General features: G+C 39.5%; 1 protein-coding gene across 2 annotated transcripts in view; it reads right to left on the reverse strand.

The window, feature by feature from the left end:
- Positions 1-2,240: 2,240 nt before the first annotated feature.
- Positions 2,241-14,377, reverse strand: part of LOC121383070 (protein FAM53A-like) — a 107,682-nt gene continuing 95,545 nt past the window's right edge. For both annotated transcript variants that reach the window (XM_041512840.1, XM_041512841.1), the window contains 2 exons: positions 10,106-10,165; positions 2,241-4,601 (listed from right to left, as the gene is read on the reverse strand). In XM_041512840.1, coding sequence (XP_041368774.1) covers positions 4,269-4,601; positions 10,106-10,165 — 393 coding nt within the window. In that variant the 3' untranslated portion in view covers positions 2,241-4,268. The remainder of the gene's footprint in view (positions 4,602-10,105; positions 10,166-14,377) is intronic.

The following is a 14,377-nucleotide window of genomic DNA, read 5'->3' on the forward strand; positions in this document are numbered from 1 at the left end:
AACAACATATGGCTTCTGCAGTAACCATACCAATGTGGGCGATTTTTGGTACCATAAATAGCTAAAAACATTACACAGCAACTAGGAGCAACCATGCCAACATGTGGCATTTTTTAATCATAAATATTCATATACACGTAATGCAGCTAACAATAACAAGACTATGGAGTGTTTGTAATATAATGATATAATTGATACATGTGTAAACAGCATCAACGTACATGTGGCTTGTGCTAGGACAACAGTATCTGCTGAGGAACATGAGACTAGGGGCGCGTTGTTTATGAAACAAACGTCAACAACGCTTGCAGTACTCTGGGGTAGGTACACATTTCTGTGAAGGACGGGTTGACACATGAAAGGGGAACATGTGCTCACTGGAAAATTAGAATTAAATATCAGTGCTCAAAATAATGTTTTCCAACTACCTGCACCTACTGATTTTGACTTCCTGTAAAATAACGTTTTAACCTACAATCATAATCGTAACAATGAAACCAAATATGGAAGCTGCTTAGGGTAATCTAATAAATGACATCACCAACACAAAGTAACTGTGACAGAAAGAAAGAATGTTTTATTTAAGGATGCACTAAACACATTTTATTTACGGTTATATGGCGTCAAACATATGGTTAAGGACCACAAACCTGTAGTCGCCACTTCATGGGCTACTCTTTTCGATTAGCAGCAAGGGATCTTTTATATGCACTAACCCACAGACAGGGTAGTACATACCAGTCTTTGATATACCAGTCTTGGTGCACTGGCTAGAAGGATAAATAGCCCAATGGGCCCACTGACGGGGATCAATGGTGACAGAAAGAATATGTAGTAAAAGGTTAAGAAGATTTTTAGCAGTATTTGAGTTGTAAAGTGCCATCATGACTTCCACAGAGTGTGTGGGCAGTGCTTCCAATAGAAGCCTATTACAGTCACTTGTGGGCAGTGCTTCCAATAGAAGCCTATTACAGTCACTTGTGGGCAGTGCTTCCAATAGAAGCCTATTACAGTCACTTGTGGGCAGTGCTTCCAATAGAAGCCTATTACAGTCACTTGTGGGCAGTGCTTCCAATAGAAGCCTATTACAGTCACTTGTGGACGATCGATTCTCCATAACTTATCAGCTTTTACTACTTACTTTACTTTTTCAATATTCATCACTGTCATTTCAAAAAGGTTTACATGCATTTTGGATTTTTTATATTGTTTGCAGATAAACGAGGTATAAACGTGCTATTTTGAACACATGAACAAGAAACAATGTTGTTGGGGACACTTCACTGCAAAAATGGGGGGGGGGGGGGGGGGGGGGAATCTGGAGTTAGTTTCAAGGGTTTTCAATGTATAACAAGCCAATTTTTCTGTAACTGATGGATGTGTTTTGTGAAGTTCGTTACATTTTCTGCCATGCTTCACCTTTGTTCCAAGTCACAAAATCACACTGAAAGTCACTCAGTACTTACAACACTGTCTGGTATTTCTGGCTCAAAGTTAGTTTACTTAGTTTTCTGCTTCAAGTAGTAGTTTTCAACTCTACTCACGTGATATTTACTCCACAACCCACACAAACCATCTATAAAATGACTCATCCCAGAAACTATTACTCCAAGCCAAAAGTATGGTACAGTTGTTTTTACGACGACTATGCACTTTCAAGCTGCAAAATTAGTTTGAGCTAACTAGCTTTGACCACTGTACTTTGAGGCTTGGCAGAATGACATGAATTATGAATGAAACACTATGGATGTGTGTGCTGTACACTGAATCAAGAAGAGGAAAGAAACCAATTCCATTCTGTGACGTAAATCCATGAAAACTACACATATTATCACATTTTAAAATCAATAAATGAAAAAAAAGCAGCTAAAAAAATATGCTAGTTCTAAAATTAAGATGGACGGATGTACATAAAAGAGAAGAACAGTAATGGTGGGATTTTGTAGGACCACAAATCACCAGCAGCAGACACACTGCAGGACACCTTTCTGAAGCCATTTCTAACCCACACACTCTATAACTTAGTAAACATTTAAATAATTGGGAAGCTCTTAGTATGAACTACTCACTAATATCCAATAACAGGCATCAGACACCTGATCAATGAAAACAAATATACAAATATAAATTTACATTCTGAATTTTAAAAAATCTATAATCAGAATGTAGGTAATCATGTTATGGTATTTTCTAAGTTTGTCTAAACATTTTTACTAATGTACATATATAAAACCACATAATAAATTTATAATGAAGTTTAATCTAAAAGAATTTTTTTTTTTTTATCTTTTTCTTTGTGGACGTATCCTGTAATAATAGAATAATTTTAAAACAAAAACATAAAACACATTCTCTTGGAATTTTATCTGACCTAAAATTACATCTAGCTTGCTGTATAGCTTCAACTGTAAATATACGATAGGGTTTCGATTCTTTGGGCCAAATTTACAAATGCTGCTCACTGCATGTTTACTTCAGATGCATTTAAGTCTTAAAAGTGGACAAAACAAATTATACCAGAAAATCCAATAAGATTGTTGAAATTACGTCTCAATGGAAGGGAATGCATGGTGGGGGTGTACTAATGATTCACAGAAGTAACTACAAACCTAGTTTCATTGATCTAGGACTTACAGTTTATGAGAAATGAAGCTAGATGAAAAAAATTAAAGTTGAAGCTAAATGCCAAACTTGACCCGGTCTATACCAGCACCTTTTTTAATTTATCGAGGCAAGACAATCGTTATTTTTAAAAAAAACCACTTTGAATTTTAACAAAATATTTGAGTCTTTAAGTGCATATATTATTTTAAGTACAGGTTTTAGACTAGTATATATGTATGATATTAAGTACAGGTTTTAACTATCTATTTCAGATAGTTGTACTATCAGTAATGTTTCTTAACAATCAACTCTCGGTGAAACACCTACTGGTGGGATGAAGTATGTTGGGGGAGAGATGCAAGGTGACCTGAGACAAGGGTTTGTAGCAATCATTACAGCACATCAGCAAGTCTATCTACACAATATATATTGTATAGATAATACAATACATGTAAATATTGTACAGGCAGTCTTGCTGAAGTGTTATAAAGTTCACCACAAACCCTTGTAATCTGGGTTAGAGCTGGGTGGTATTGAAATTTCAGATTTTAAATTGGTATCAATATTTTGGGTATGATTTACCTCTGTATCGATGTGGTATTCGGTATCAATACAAAACCAATACCGATATCGAGTAGTATTTTCGGTATACTCGACTTTAAATATATGTCCTAGTTAAGTTTCACCCCCTAATTTCATCTAAATAATAGTACACAAGACCCTCATCTCTCTCTTCTTTTCAGGTATTTTGTGTTGTCAGATATATTATTAGTACTTTACTAAATGGCAGGAAATATTTTTCAAAATGTATGCAGGTGGGCAACCCCCTATGATGAACCAGTAAGTGCTCATTGAAGTCAAGCAGGAGTAATGGACAATTACTTCTGGCACATTAACATGGTGACATTTCTTCCGAGATGAAAATAATATTCCTGGGGGGTTTAACAAGTGATATTCTAACTACTCTGAATATTTTTAACACTATGGAGAAAACATGCAATTAGTTTTTATCACTCACTATGCCTGATATTCTAAAAAAAAACAATAATGAAAAAAAAAAATCAGCAAAATTCACACTTATGCAGAAAACAATGTACCTAGTCAAATGGAATGCTGGTCGAAATCATGAACATATAACATATCAGAATCATTGTGCAGGCTATCAAAAACAAACAAGGCAGGACAGACAACTCATGTCCATGTACTATGCCATTTGTTCACTGCAAATGGGAGGGGGGAAAATGGTCCAAAGTTTTACACTTTTTAACATTATACTGTCAGTTTCAACGGAGCACATCTGTTAGTTCAACCAAGCTCTTTATACTGTTTCAACAGAGCTGTTTCTATTGTTTCAACAGAGCTCTTTATACTGGTAACTTCAAGCTAATACACATGTAGTTAATTTCAACAGAGCTCATTATACTGTTACTTTCAAAAGAGCTCATTATACTGTTAATTTCAACAGAGCTCATTATACTGCTAATTTCAACAGAGCTCATTATACTGTTGGAATAAAAATTCAATGTAGCTCGCGATAATGTTGGATTATACTGTTGGTATGAACACAGTTCACAATTAGCTATGTTTGAACAGCTAACAGTTGTTTTTCCATCCTCGTTCACTTGACAGGTCAACATCCCTGAGATCAAACTCTACACCTGAGTTCAGTGGCTCTCGATCTGCTCAATATCCAGGTCAGTCAAGGGAAACAACTCTGCACCATTGTCAGCGGCATCACCGTGGCAACCACAACCACTTTCATCGTCTTCCCCAACCAGCTGGACCGGTTCACAGATGTCAATGTCGCTACACAAACTCTTGACAGGGGGGCCGTGTCGGTACAGGTCCCCCCTCACGTGTCTTGTGTCTCGGATTGGACTGGCCGAGAAATAGTCGACGACACGCTTCACAGGAAAGTCTGTGTCCTGCGGAGAACTTGCAATCGGCATCAGACACACCGCAGATTCCAGCTCTTCTCGAAACCGTGATGTCCGTTTCTGTAACATGAAAATACACACGTACATATAGGTTTAATTAAACCGAGTCAGTAGGTGGTATGGAATACCAAGTTTGGGCAGTCCCAAAAGTTAACTCATGGCAATTTTCATAATATACCCACAGCCTATAGAATCAGTTTTATACAAACAGTTATGCACACTGTCAAATGTGGCAATAAAATAAGCAGAATTTTTAAATATTTCGCCAGACAAGTACATCTAGAAATCTTAATATTTTCACTCATCTAAAAAGTGTTTATTTATTTATTTATCAAACTGCAAGAGTGGTGTTCTTGATTCATTAAATTAAGATACTGCTTTGTAAATTTGTACTTGTCCATTGGATAATCAGTTTTAACATATAATAGGTAGTGTATCCAGTGTAATAAAAGTAGGTGATATTGTTCAGATCACATACTTTCAGAATTTTGCAAACTTTGCAAATTAGATGAAAATTAGACGTAAATTAATCAGGTTACAGAATTGATGTATGCATTAATTATAATCAGTATGTGTAGGTAACAATACCCAAATATATCAATGTTTCCAAACATAATGTTTGTTATATAAGTATTAGGTACCGGTAATAGTAATGGAGAATTATTGACCATGTATTATCTTATCTAAAATGTATGATTTATATTTTATATTTTGGTTCCCACTCTTAAAGGCATATGAGGGGTGGGGGGGGGGGGGGGGGGGTGGGTTGTCACGTGACTATAGAAATAATCCACCTTTTCTTTTCCATCTCAGTAGTAATCAAGTTTACTTTTATTTATAATCCTTGGTAGACCTGGAGTTGCAAGCAGATTTGTGAACTTGCCCTCGGGAATATGCCTTTACGATTTGGAATCATGGAATTTACCATTGGTCTGTCATCTTGTGTAAACCTGAATTACATTTTCAAATTGTAAGGAGAGGCCTTGATATAGGCATTTTGTTTGTTGGCCAATCCCCAACCAGCATTATATAATTGGGAATAAATATTGTTTAAACCAATTATAATTAAACAAAAACAATTTAACAGCAAGTTTACATTAAAAGCTATCCAGCATTCTGTTTGTATGTAAGGATATCCAAAATGACACCACAATTGACTATCGAGTACTGGGCGACTGGAACTAAGGTAAGGTTGCATATACAGTTCACAAAAAGACACAAGAGGCTCATGTATTATAATTTGGATTCCTAATATATGATACTGCCAATAGCAAAACACACTCTGGTAATAACCTCTATATATTCTGCTTGTCTAAGCAAATATTCACGTGTCAGGATAAAGAGAGACCCTCTACTTATTTATCATCTGTTTGTGTACAACTACAAAGCATTTCGTATCCTTTTTCAAAACAAATATTATCATATATTAAACACCAACTTCTCATGATTCAATATTTCTGGACTCTTGACCCCCACCCCAAAGAAACATACAGAACCTTGGTCACTCAGCATTTCATTAATGTTAGATTCTAAACCTTACTTTTGACCCCCACCCCTACAAAATAGCTGGATCTGCCACTACATATAGTAAATGCCTATATATTATTATTATATTGTGTAATTCCAGTAGGCAAGAGGATAACGAAGGCTGTAAAAGACAAACATGGACATAACTGTAATCTTATCTCACCCGCTGATCAAAGTAACTGTAAACTTATCTCACTCGCAGATCAAAGTAACTGTAAACTTATCTCGCCTGCTGATCAAAGTAACTGTAATCTTATCTCACGCGCTGATCAAAGTAACTGTAATTTTATCTCACCTGTTGATCAAAGTAACTGTAAACTTATCACACCTGCTGATCAAAGTAACTGTAAACTTATCTCACCCGCTGATCAAAGTAACTGTAATCTTATCTCACCTGTTGATCAAAGTAACTGTAAACTTATCTCACCTGCTGATCAAAGTAACTGTAAACTTATCTCACCTGCTGATCAAAGTTACTGTAAACTTATCTCACCCGCTGATCAAAGTAACTGTAATCTTATCTCACCCGCTGATCAAAGTAACTGTAAACTTATCTCACTCACTGATCAAAGTAACTGTAAACTTATAAAGTAACTGTAAACTTATCACACCTGCTGATCAAAGTAACTAATCTTATCTCACCCGCTGATCAAAGTAACTGTAATCTTATCTCACCTGTTGATCAAAGTAACTGTAAACTTATCTCACCTGCTGATCAAAGTAACTGTAAACTTATCTCACCTGCTGATCAAAGTAACTGTAAACTTATCTCACCTGCTGATCAAAGTTACTGTAAACTTATCTCACCCGCTGATCAAAGTAACTGTAATCTTATCTCACCCGCTGATCAAAGTAACTGTAATCTTATCTCACCTGTTGATCAAAGTAACTGTAAACTTATCTCACCTGCTGATCAAAGTAACTGTAAACTTATCTCACCCGCTGATCAAAGTAACTGTAAACTTATCTCACCTGCTGATCAAAGTGACTGTAAACATATCTCACCTGCTGATCAAAGTAACTGTAAACTTATCTCACTCACTGATGAAAGTAATTGTAAACTTATAAAGAAACTGTAAACTTATCTCACCTGCTGATCAAAGTAACTAAGCTTATCTCACCTGCTGATCAAAGTAACTGTAAACTTATCTCACCTGCTGATCAAAGTAACTGTAAACTTATCTCACCTGCTGATCAAAGTAACTTAGAAAATTTGTTTCTAATTTTCATTATTATTCATACTTACCTAGTGCTAGCACAACAAATATGCTATTCAACCTGAGTCATACCTACACACTGCAGAATTCTCTCCCTTGCCGGATATGCGCAATGCTATCCTTGCACGGGCTACCTGTAACTTCATTCTCGGTTCAAAGTCCACCCAAACCCACCGAGGGAAAGCTTCATAGGGGTGGGTGGGAGGTATAGTTTGTTGTGCTAGCACTAGGTAAGTATGAATAATAATGAAAATTAGAAACAAATTTTCTAATAGTCTTATTCAACTTACTGTGCTAGCACAACAAATAGGCTATAACGGACGTGCAATGACACCGTTAGAGCACGTGAATTCAACATTAAAGGGAGGAGGTAAGAATATAGAGGACTTACCCGTACCCAAAAAGCTCCTTTGAAGTAATGACATGGAGATAGGACGAACCATGACATACGGTAACAAGGAGTCAAAAAACTTTTGGGAATAAAAAGGGGCTTCCCAAAAGAAAAACTCATCCCCATGAAAGGGAGGAAAAACATCTCCCCAGGGAGAGAAAACGGTAGACAACACTACAAAAAACCCCATCCCTCAGAAAAGGGTGGAGTGTTAAACATGTCCGAAGCGTGAATCGATGGCAGTCGGACGGAAAAGAGGTCGACCCCTTTCCGTTGCCCTGCGCACAGACACGACACGTTGAGCCGCAATGACTGTCTGAATCCTACGCGTACTGTCAGGACCAACCGCCATATCCCGGAAATAGAAACGGTCAAAAGTGTGCCGTCCTTTCCAAACCCCTGCATTCATGACCTTTATAATATCTTTTATAATAAGCATTTTTTGTGACATCACCCGGCCTAATGGTATAAGAAATAAACAATCTCTTTTTACCCTGCCGCCGGTTTTTCGTACGCTCCAAATAATACTTCAATGCTCTCACTGGGCAAAGAAGTCTATCCGAGTTATCAGATGACAGTGTACAAGATAAACTGTGAATGACAGTAGGTGGAAACTCTTCCCCCGGAGACTGGTTTTTAGCAACAAAGATAGGGGTCAGTACGTAAAATGACAGACCCGTCCGAATTGTAATCAACCAAGTCATGCAAAAAAAGCATGTATCTCACTGATCCGACGACAAGCTGCCAGTGAAACCAGAAACAGAGTCTTCCACGTCAAGGCATGAAGACTTAGCAAACGGCTCATAAGGCGCACCCTTAAGAGCATGTAACACCAGAAAGACATTCCATTTTGGAATAATGGAAGGTCGTTCAATCGTGGATTGTAATGATTTAAGTAAATCATGCAACACCAAGTTCGTAGAAAAGTCACGACATCCACACTGTTTAAGAGTAGTGAAAATCGCAGCTCTGTGACTTTTCACTGTCGTGACTTTAAGTTTCCTTTCTTGGACCAATGCCAGAAAGTACTCCGCTAAATCGTTGACAGTAGGCGATAAGGGATCGAAATCCCGTGCATTCGCCCAACGAACCCACATACGCCAGTGACACTTATAAACCGACTCGGTAGATTTGCGCTTTGCTGAAGAGACGAGATGTGCAATTCTTGTCGAAAAACCTCTGCGTCGCAAGGAAGCCCTGATAACCTCCACGCGTGAAGCTGGAAGACATCCGGCTTCAGATGCCACACCGTCTGACTCAGTCGCTGGCTGAGTAGATCAGACAACACTGGTAACCGGAACGGGACTGCCACTAACAGTGACAGGAGATGTGGAAACCAGGGCTCCCACAGAGGAGCTATCAACGTCACGTGACAAGGTTCCTGGACCACTTTGGTCAACAGCTTGCCGAGTAAGACAGGAGGAGGGAAGGCAAGGGGGGGAGGGGGGGGGGGCGTGCGCGCTCCTGAAGTATCTGTAACTGTACTCGTAACACGGACCGACGAAGAAACACCCTTGTGTTTCCCCCCTTTCCGGACACTTTTCGAAGTGTCTACAGACTTATGGGACCTACCCACTAAGTCCGCTGGTACCCGAACCCTGAGTCTGTGAACCGAACTGAACCCACTGGTCAGGAGACCACGTGGCGCAGATCTCACACTGACGGTCTTGAGAACAAGACCGACAGTCCGGACACAACACGTGTGTGTCTTTAAGTCGTAAAGGAAATGGACAACCATCTCGCGCACAAACTTTTCCGTGCGCGAGCTGTCAACGAACTCGCGTCAGACATGGTAAATTCAACACAGAATTCCCAACTACCAACCGTATGTCAAGTTCAACCGAAAAACCAACACAAAATTACAAGTAAAGAAATTTTTTTGCCAAAGCTTAACACGTGTTAACAGGTGGACTGCAGAATTGAGAATGAAGTTACAGGTAGCCCGTGCAAGGATAGCATTGCGCATATCGGCAAGGGAGAGAATTCTGCAGTGTGTAGGTATGACTCAGGTTGAATAGCATATTTGTTGTGCTAGCACAGTAAGTTGAATAAGACTATGTAAACTTATCTCACCTGCTGATCAAAATAACTGTAAACTTATCTCACCTGTTGATCAAAGTAACTGTAAACGTATCTCACCTGCTGATCAAAGTAATTGTAAACTTATCTCACCTGCTGATCAAAGTAACTGTAAACTTATCTCACCTGCTGATCAAATAACTGTAAACTTATCTCACCTGCTGATCAAATAACTGTAAACTTATCTCACCTGCTGATCAAATAACTGTAAACTTATCTCACCTGCTGATCAAATAACTGTAAACTTATCTCACCTGCTGATCAAATAACTGTAAACTTATCTCACCTGCTGATCAAATAACTGTAAACTTATCTCACCTGCTGATCAAATAACTGTAAACTTATCTCACCTGCTGATCAAAGCCAGGTGTATCCACAGGATCAGATCTGCGGTTATGGCAGTACGCCGTCTGCAATACAATCAACATATTTATTGAACATTAAATATGTGAGAGATAGGCGAATACATGTAGTTAGTTAATTAGATAGCTAGACAGATGGTCAGAGACCGACAAACACAAACTAATGGTATGATCTAAGAGCACTCTGCCTGTTATGCAATCCTTTTGATTCTTTTTTGATCAATGAAATATCTCACAACAAAACTCTTGATGAATATTTTGGTTTAAACAACATTTATGTTTGTTCATATTAACAGATGGGATTGGTCAACTGGCATAGCCTAGATAAAGACCTTTCCCTACATTATACAACTGAAATATGAACTGGTCAACATAGAAAGTACAAGATATGCATTTAGTGTTGAAGAATGTAAAATTATTGTATATTTAACATGTCATAATATAAATATTTGTATATACTTTAGAACAGGGAGACAAGAAGAATAAAGGAGAAAGTGAACAGTTTTATCAGTCAAAACATGTTTAACCGTCTGCTATTAGTTATGTTTGTTTGATGACAATCCAGATGACTGGTGTGTCAATGTAAACATGAAGAGTCATGTCAGCATGAAAAGCATGAACTGTTAACACCAGTGGAGGCTGCAGCTACACCGGGAATAGTTTGTTCAGTATAGCATCGTGATTTCCTATGAAAGTTTCACAGACTGCTACATGAAACATGAAAGCTAGCTACTAATCATTTCTTAATTGACTAGATATATTGCTAACCAAAATTTTGAAAACAAAATGTTCGCTTGATAGTAGACCCCAAAATACTCCAGGGCTTTTTGTAGAACTGACTCAGTTTGCACAGACTATTTGCTGACAGCGATAACTAAGCAGTATAACTGTATATATACTCTTCAAAAAAAGAAACGCAAAAGGGTACAATTGGGTTATAACTCTGATTTTATGTTTCCTACCGGTTCATGCTTTGTGAATATAAGGTCATTGCATGTCCCAAACACATTCCCACGGTTACATTCAATAAAACGCAGCTACTGTATAATAAAGTTCCAAAATGTGAATATTCACAAAAACGCAGCCACGTGCAAACGATGTCACCACTGCACGTGCGTTGTCTGCACGTGCAACATGAACACCGACAGTATAAAAGTGCAGGGTGTTCGCTTGCCTGGCCTCTGTATCTGGCCGACAGTTGACAATCCAGGACATGCCACGTCTCAGTGAACCGCAGAGAAACAATGCCATCGGCCGACTAGACACAGGCGAATCCAGAACGGCCGTTGCCAGGGCATTCCATGTGTCCCCAAGCACCATCTCCAGACTGTGGGACCGTTACCAGCAACATGGATCAACACGTGACCTCCCTAGATCCGGTCGACCACGGGTCACTACCACCGGGCAGGACCGCTACATCCGGGTACGCCACCTTCGGGAACGATTGACTACTGCCACCTCCACAGCCGCAGCAATACCAGGTTTGCGCAGGATATCCAACCAGACCGTACGGAACCGCCTACGTGAGGTAGGAATTTATTCGAGGTGTCATCTTAACACCACAACACCGTCGACTCCGACTGCAGTGGTGCCAGATTCATCGACAATGGCCTCAACTGCGATGGAGACAGATGTGGTTCAGTGACGAGTCCCGATTTCTGCTCCGACGTCATGATGGAAGATGTCGCGTGTATAGGCGTCGTGGTGAACGTTATGCGGCAAACTGCGTGCAGGAAGTTGACAGATTTGGCGGGGGTAGTGTCATGGTGTGGGCAGCCATCTCACACACTGGCAGAACTGACCTGGTCCACGTGCAGGGCAACCTGAATGCACAGGGCTACATTGACCAGATCCTCCGGCCACACATCGTTCCAGTTATGGCCAACGCCAACGCAGTGTTCCAACATGACAACGCCAGGCCTCACACAGCACGTCTCACAACGGCTTTCCTACAGAACAACAACATTAATGTCCTTCCTTGGCCATCGATATCACCGGATTTGAACCCAATTGAGCATCTATGGGACGAGTTGGACCGAAGCCTCCGACAGCGACAACCACAGCCCCAGACCCTGCCCGAGCTGGCAGCAGCCTTGCAGGCCGAGTGGGCCACCATCCCCCGGGACGTCATCCGTACTCTGGTTGCTTCAATGGGCAGGCGGTGCCAGGCAGTTGTCAACACACGCGGAGGCCACACCCGGTATTGACTCCAGATGACCTTGACCTTGGTGGTGTGTCCTATCACTTACTCACAATGGACTAGAGTGAATTGTGAACAATCCTGCAACATTTGGTAATTATCGGACTCACCATTCAATAATTAAATCAATTCTCCAAATGTTACGACAATGTGGTTTTGCGTTTCTTCTTTTGAAGAGTATATATCTGTAGATATGGTAGATATGTTAGAAGTATTTACCAGGATTAACATCTAGCACCTGCCATACAATTGGCCCATCAACCTGGATTACTACCTTGTCGCTGAACTCTGACGTATATCAACGTGGCTACTGAATTGTCTAAAACATGCCGTTACCCCCCCCCGACCCCCCCCCCCCCCCGATCACAGGTTACATGTTTGGAATATTTACAGTGCAATGTTCAGCAAACAGCTACTCTTGTCAGCCCACTCACAAAAGGCACAATGTCACTTCATTATGCTGATACAATCAGAAAAACTAGCTGCCAAGACAAATATGTTTGATTAGCTAGATAAATCTTGACAGGGGTTGAAATCATGTGTTTTGATACCCACCCATATCTGGCGACAGGTACTACTGTTTGTACCACCGATTACTATTAAAGGTTCAAGCAACTTGTCTGCATATCCAAGGCAATGATTCCTGATTTAGTTTGGAAAAGAAATCTAATGACCACATAGGCTACTCTTTTACAAGGCATTTTTAACAGGCACATATGCTACTATTTTACAAGGCATTTTTAACAGGCGCATAGGCTACTCTTTTACAAGGCATTTTAACAGGCACATAGGCTACTCTTTTACAAGACATTTTTAACAGGTGCATAGGCTACTCTTTTACAAGACATTTTTAACAGGTGCATAGGCTACTCTTTTACAAGGCATTTTTAACAGGCGCATAGGCTACTCTTTTACAAGGCATTTTTAACAGGCACATTCTCCAGACGACGACATTCAGCACAGCAGTTGATACATATTATTGTAAGGAGCGGGACACTTATCGTAAGCGCTGACTTGGTGCACCGTTTGTCTAGAATCGATCCTCATTGGTGGACCTATTGGGTTATTTCTTGCTAAAGCCAGTAACCACAACTTGTATCAAAGGCTGTGGTATGTGTTATCCTATTGGAAAAATATAGCAGGTTTCCTCTCTTAGACTATATGTCAGAATTACCAAATGTTTCACATCAAATAGCCAATGATTTATAATCAATGTGCTCTAGTGGTGTCGTTAAACGAAACAAACTTTAATTATGATTACCGTAATTACTGCTGCACTGGTGGCAACAATGTAACATACTGAAATGCTTTTTTCAAATCTTTCTTTGATGATTACAACTTGAAGGTTGACCTCTGTCAGGCTTTCTGCCGAGGGTAAAATGGGTATGGTACCATACCCAAATGTTTTGGTAGATTTTATTTTTTTAAATTAAGTTTTTGACAAAATTAATTACTTATCATTACTATATGATTTCTTAACCCTAACCCTAACCCTAAATGTAACCCATTTTCTTTCTGGGGGAGGTCCACAATACCCCTGTTGATTATGGTTGCATTCAATTCTATAGCGCCATACCCAAAAATTTCTTTCTGGCAAAAACACTGTCTGTAGTATTTAAATAGCCCAGTGGTTTGAAATTAAATATATTTTTCAGTACTAAATGTTAACACCTGTGCAAGAGACCGACTCAAGGGTGGATCACTCAACATTTTTGTGGTCAATCTTTATCCATTTTTTGCATGGTAATTACAAAGCAACTATTCTTCTGAAAAACAGGAGTCACATAGGCTTGTTGATATTGCACTATGTTTTACAGAATATGTTATTTAGAACATAAACATTAGATTGAATGCATGCAAACATGAATGATCGTGTGTAACCTGGTGTGTTCAGTTGGGAGTAATTACAGACTGAGAAATTGCCATATTGATGTATACTAACAATGCAGCACTAAGGAGTCGGTTACACACCATGTCCCCAGACAGTGGTTAGACAACAACGTGGTGCACAGATTTCAATCACCCACACCATGTCCCCAGACAGTGGTTAGACAATGTGG

This window comes from Gigantopelta aegis, chromosome 10 (genome assembly GCF_016097555.1).
Source record: "Gigantopelta aegis isolate Gae_Host chromosome 10, Gae_host_genome, whole genome shotgun sequence".
Lineage (NCBI taxonomy): Eukaryota > Metazoa > Mollusca > Gastropoda > Neomphalida > Peltospiridae > Gigantopelta > Gigantopelta aegis.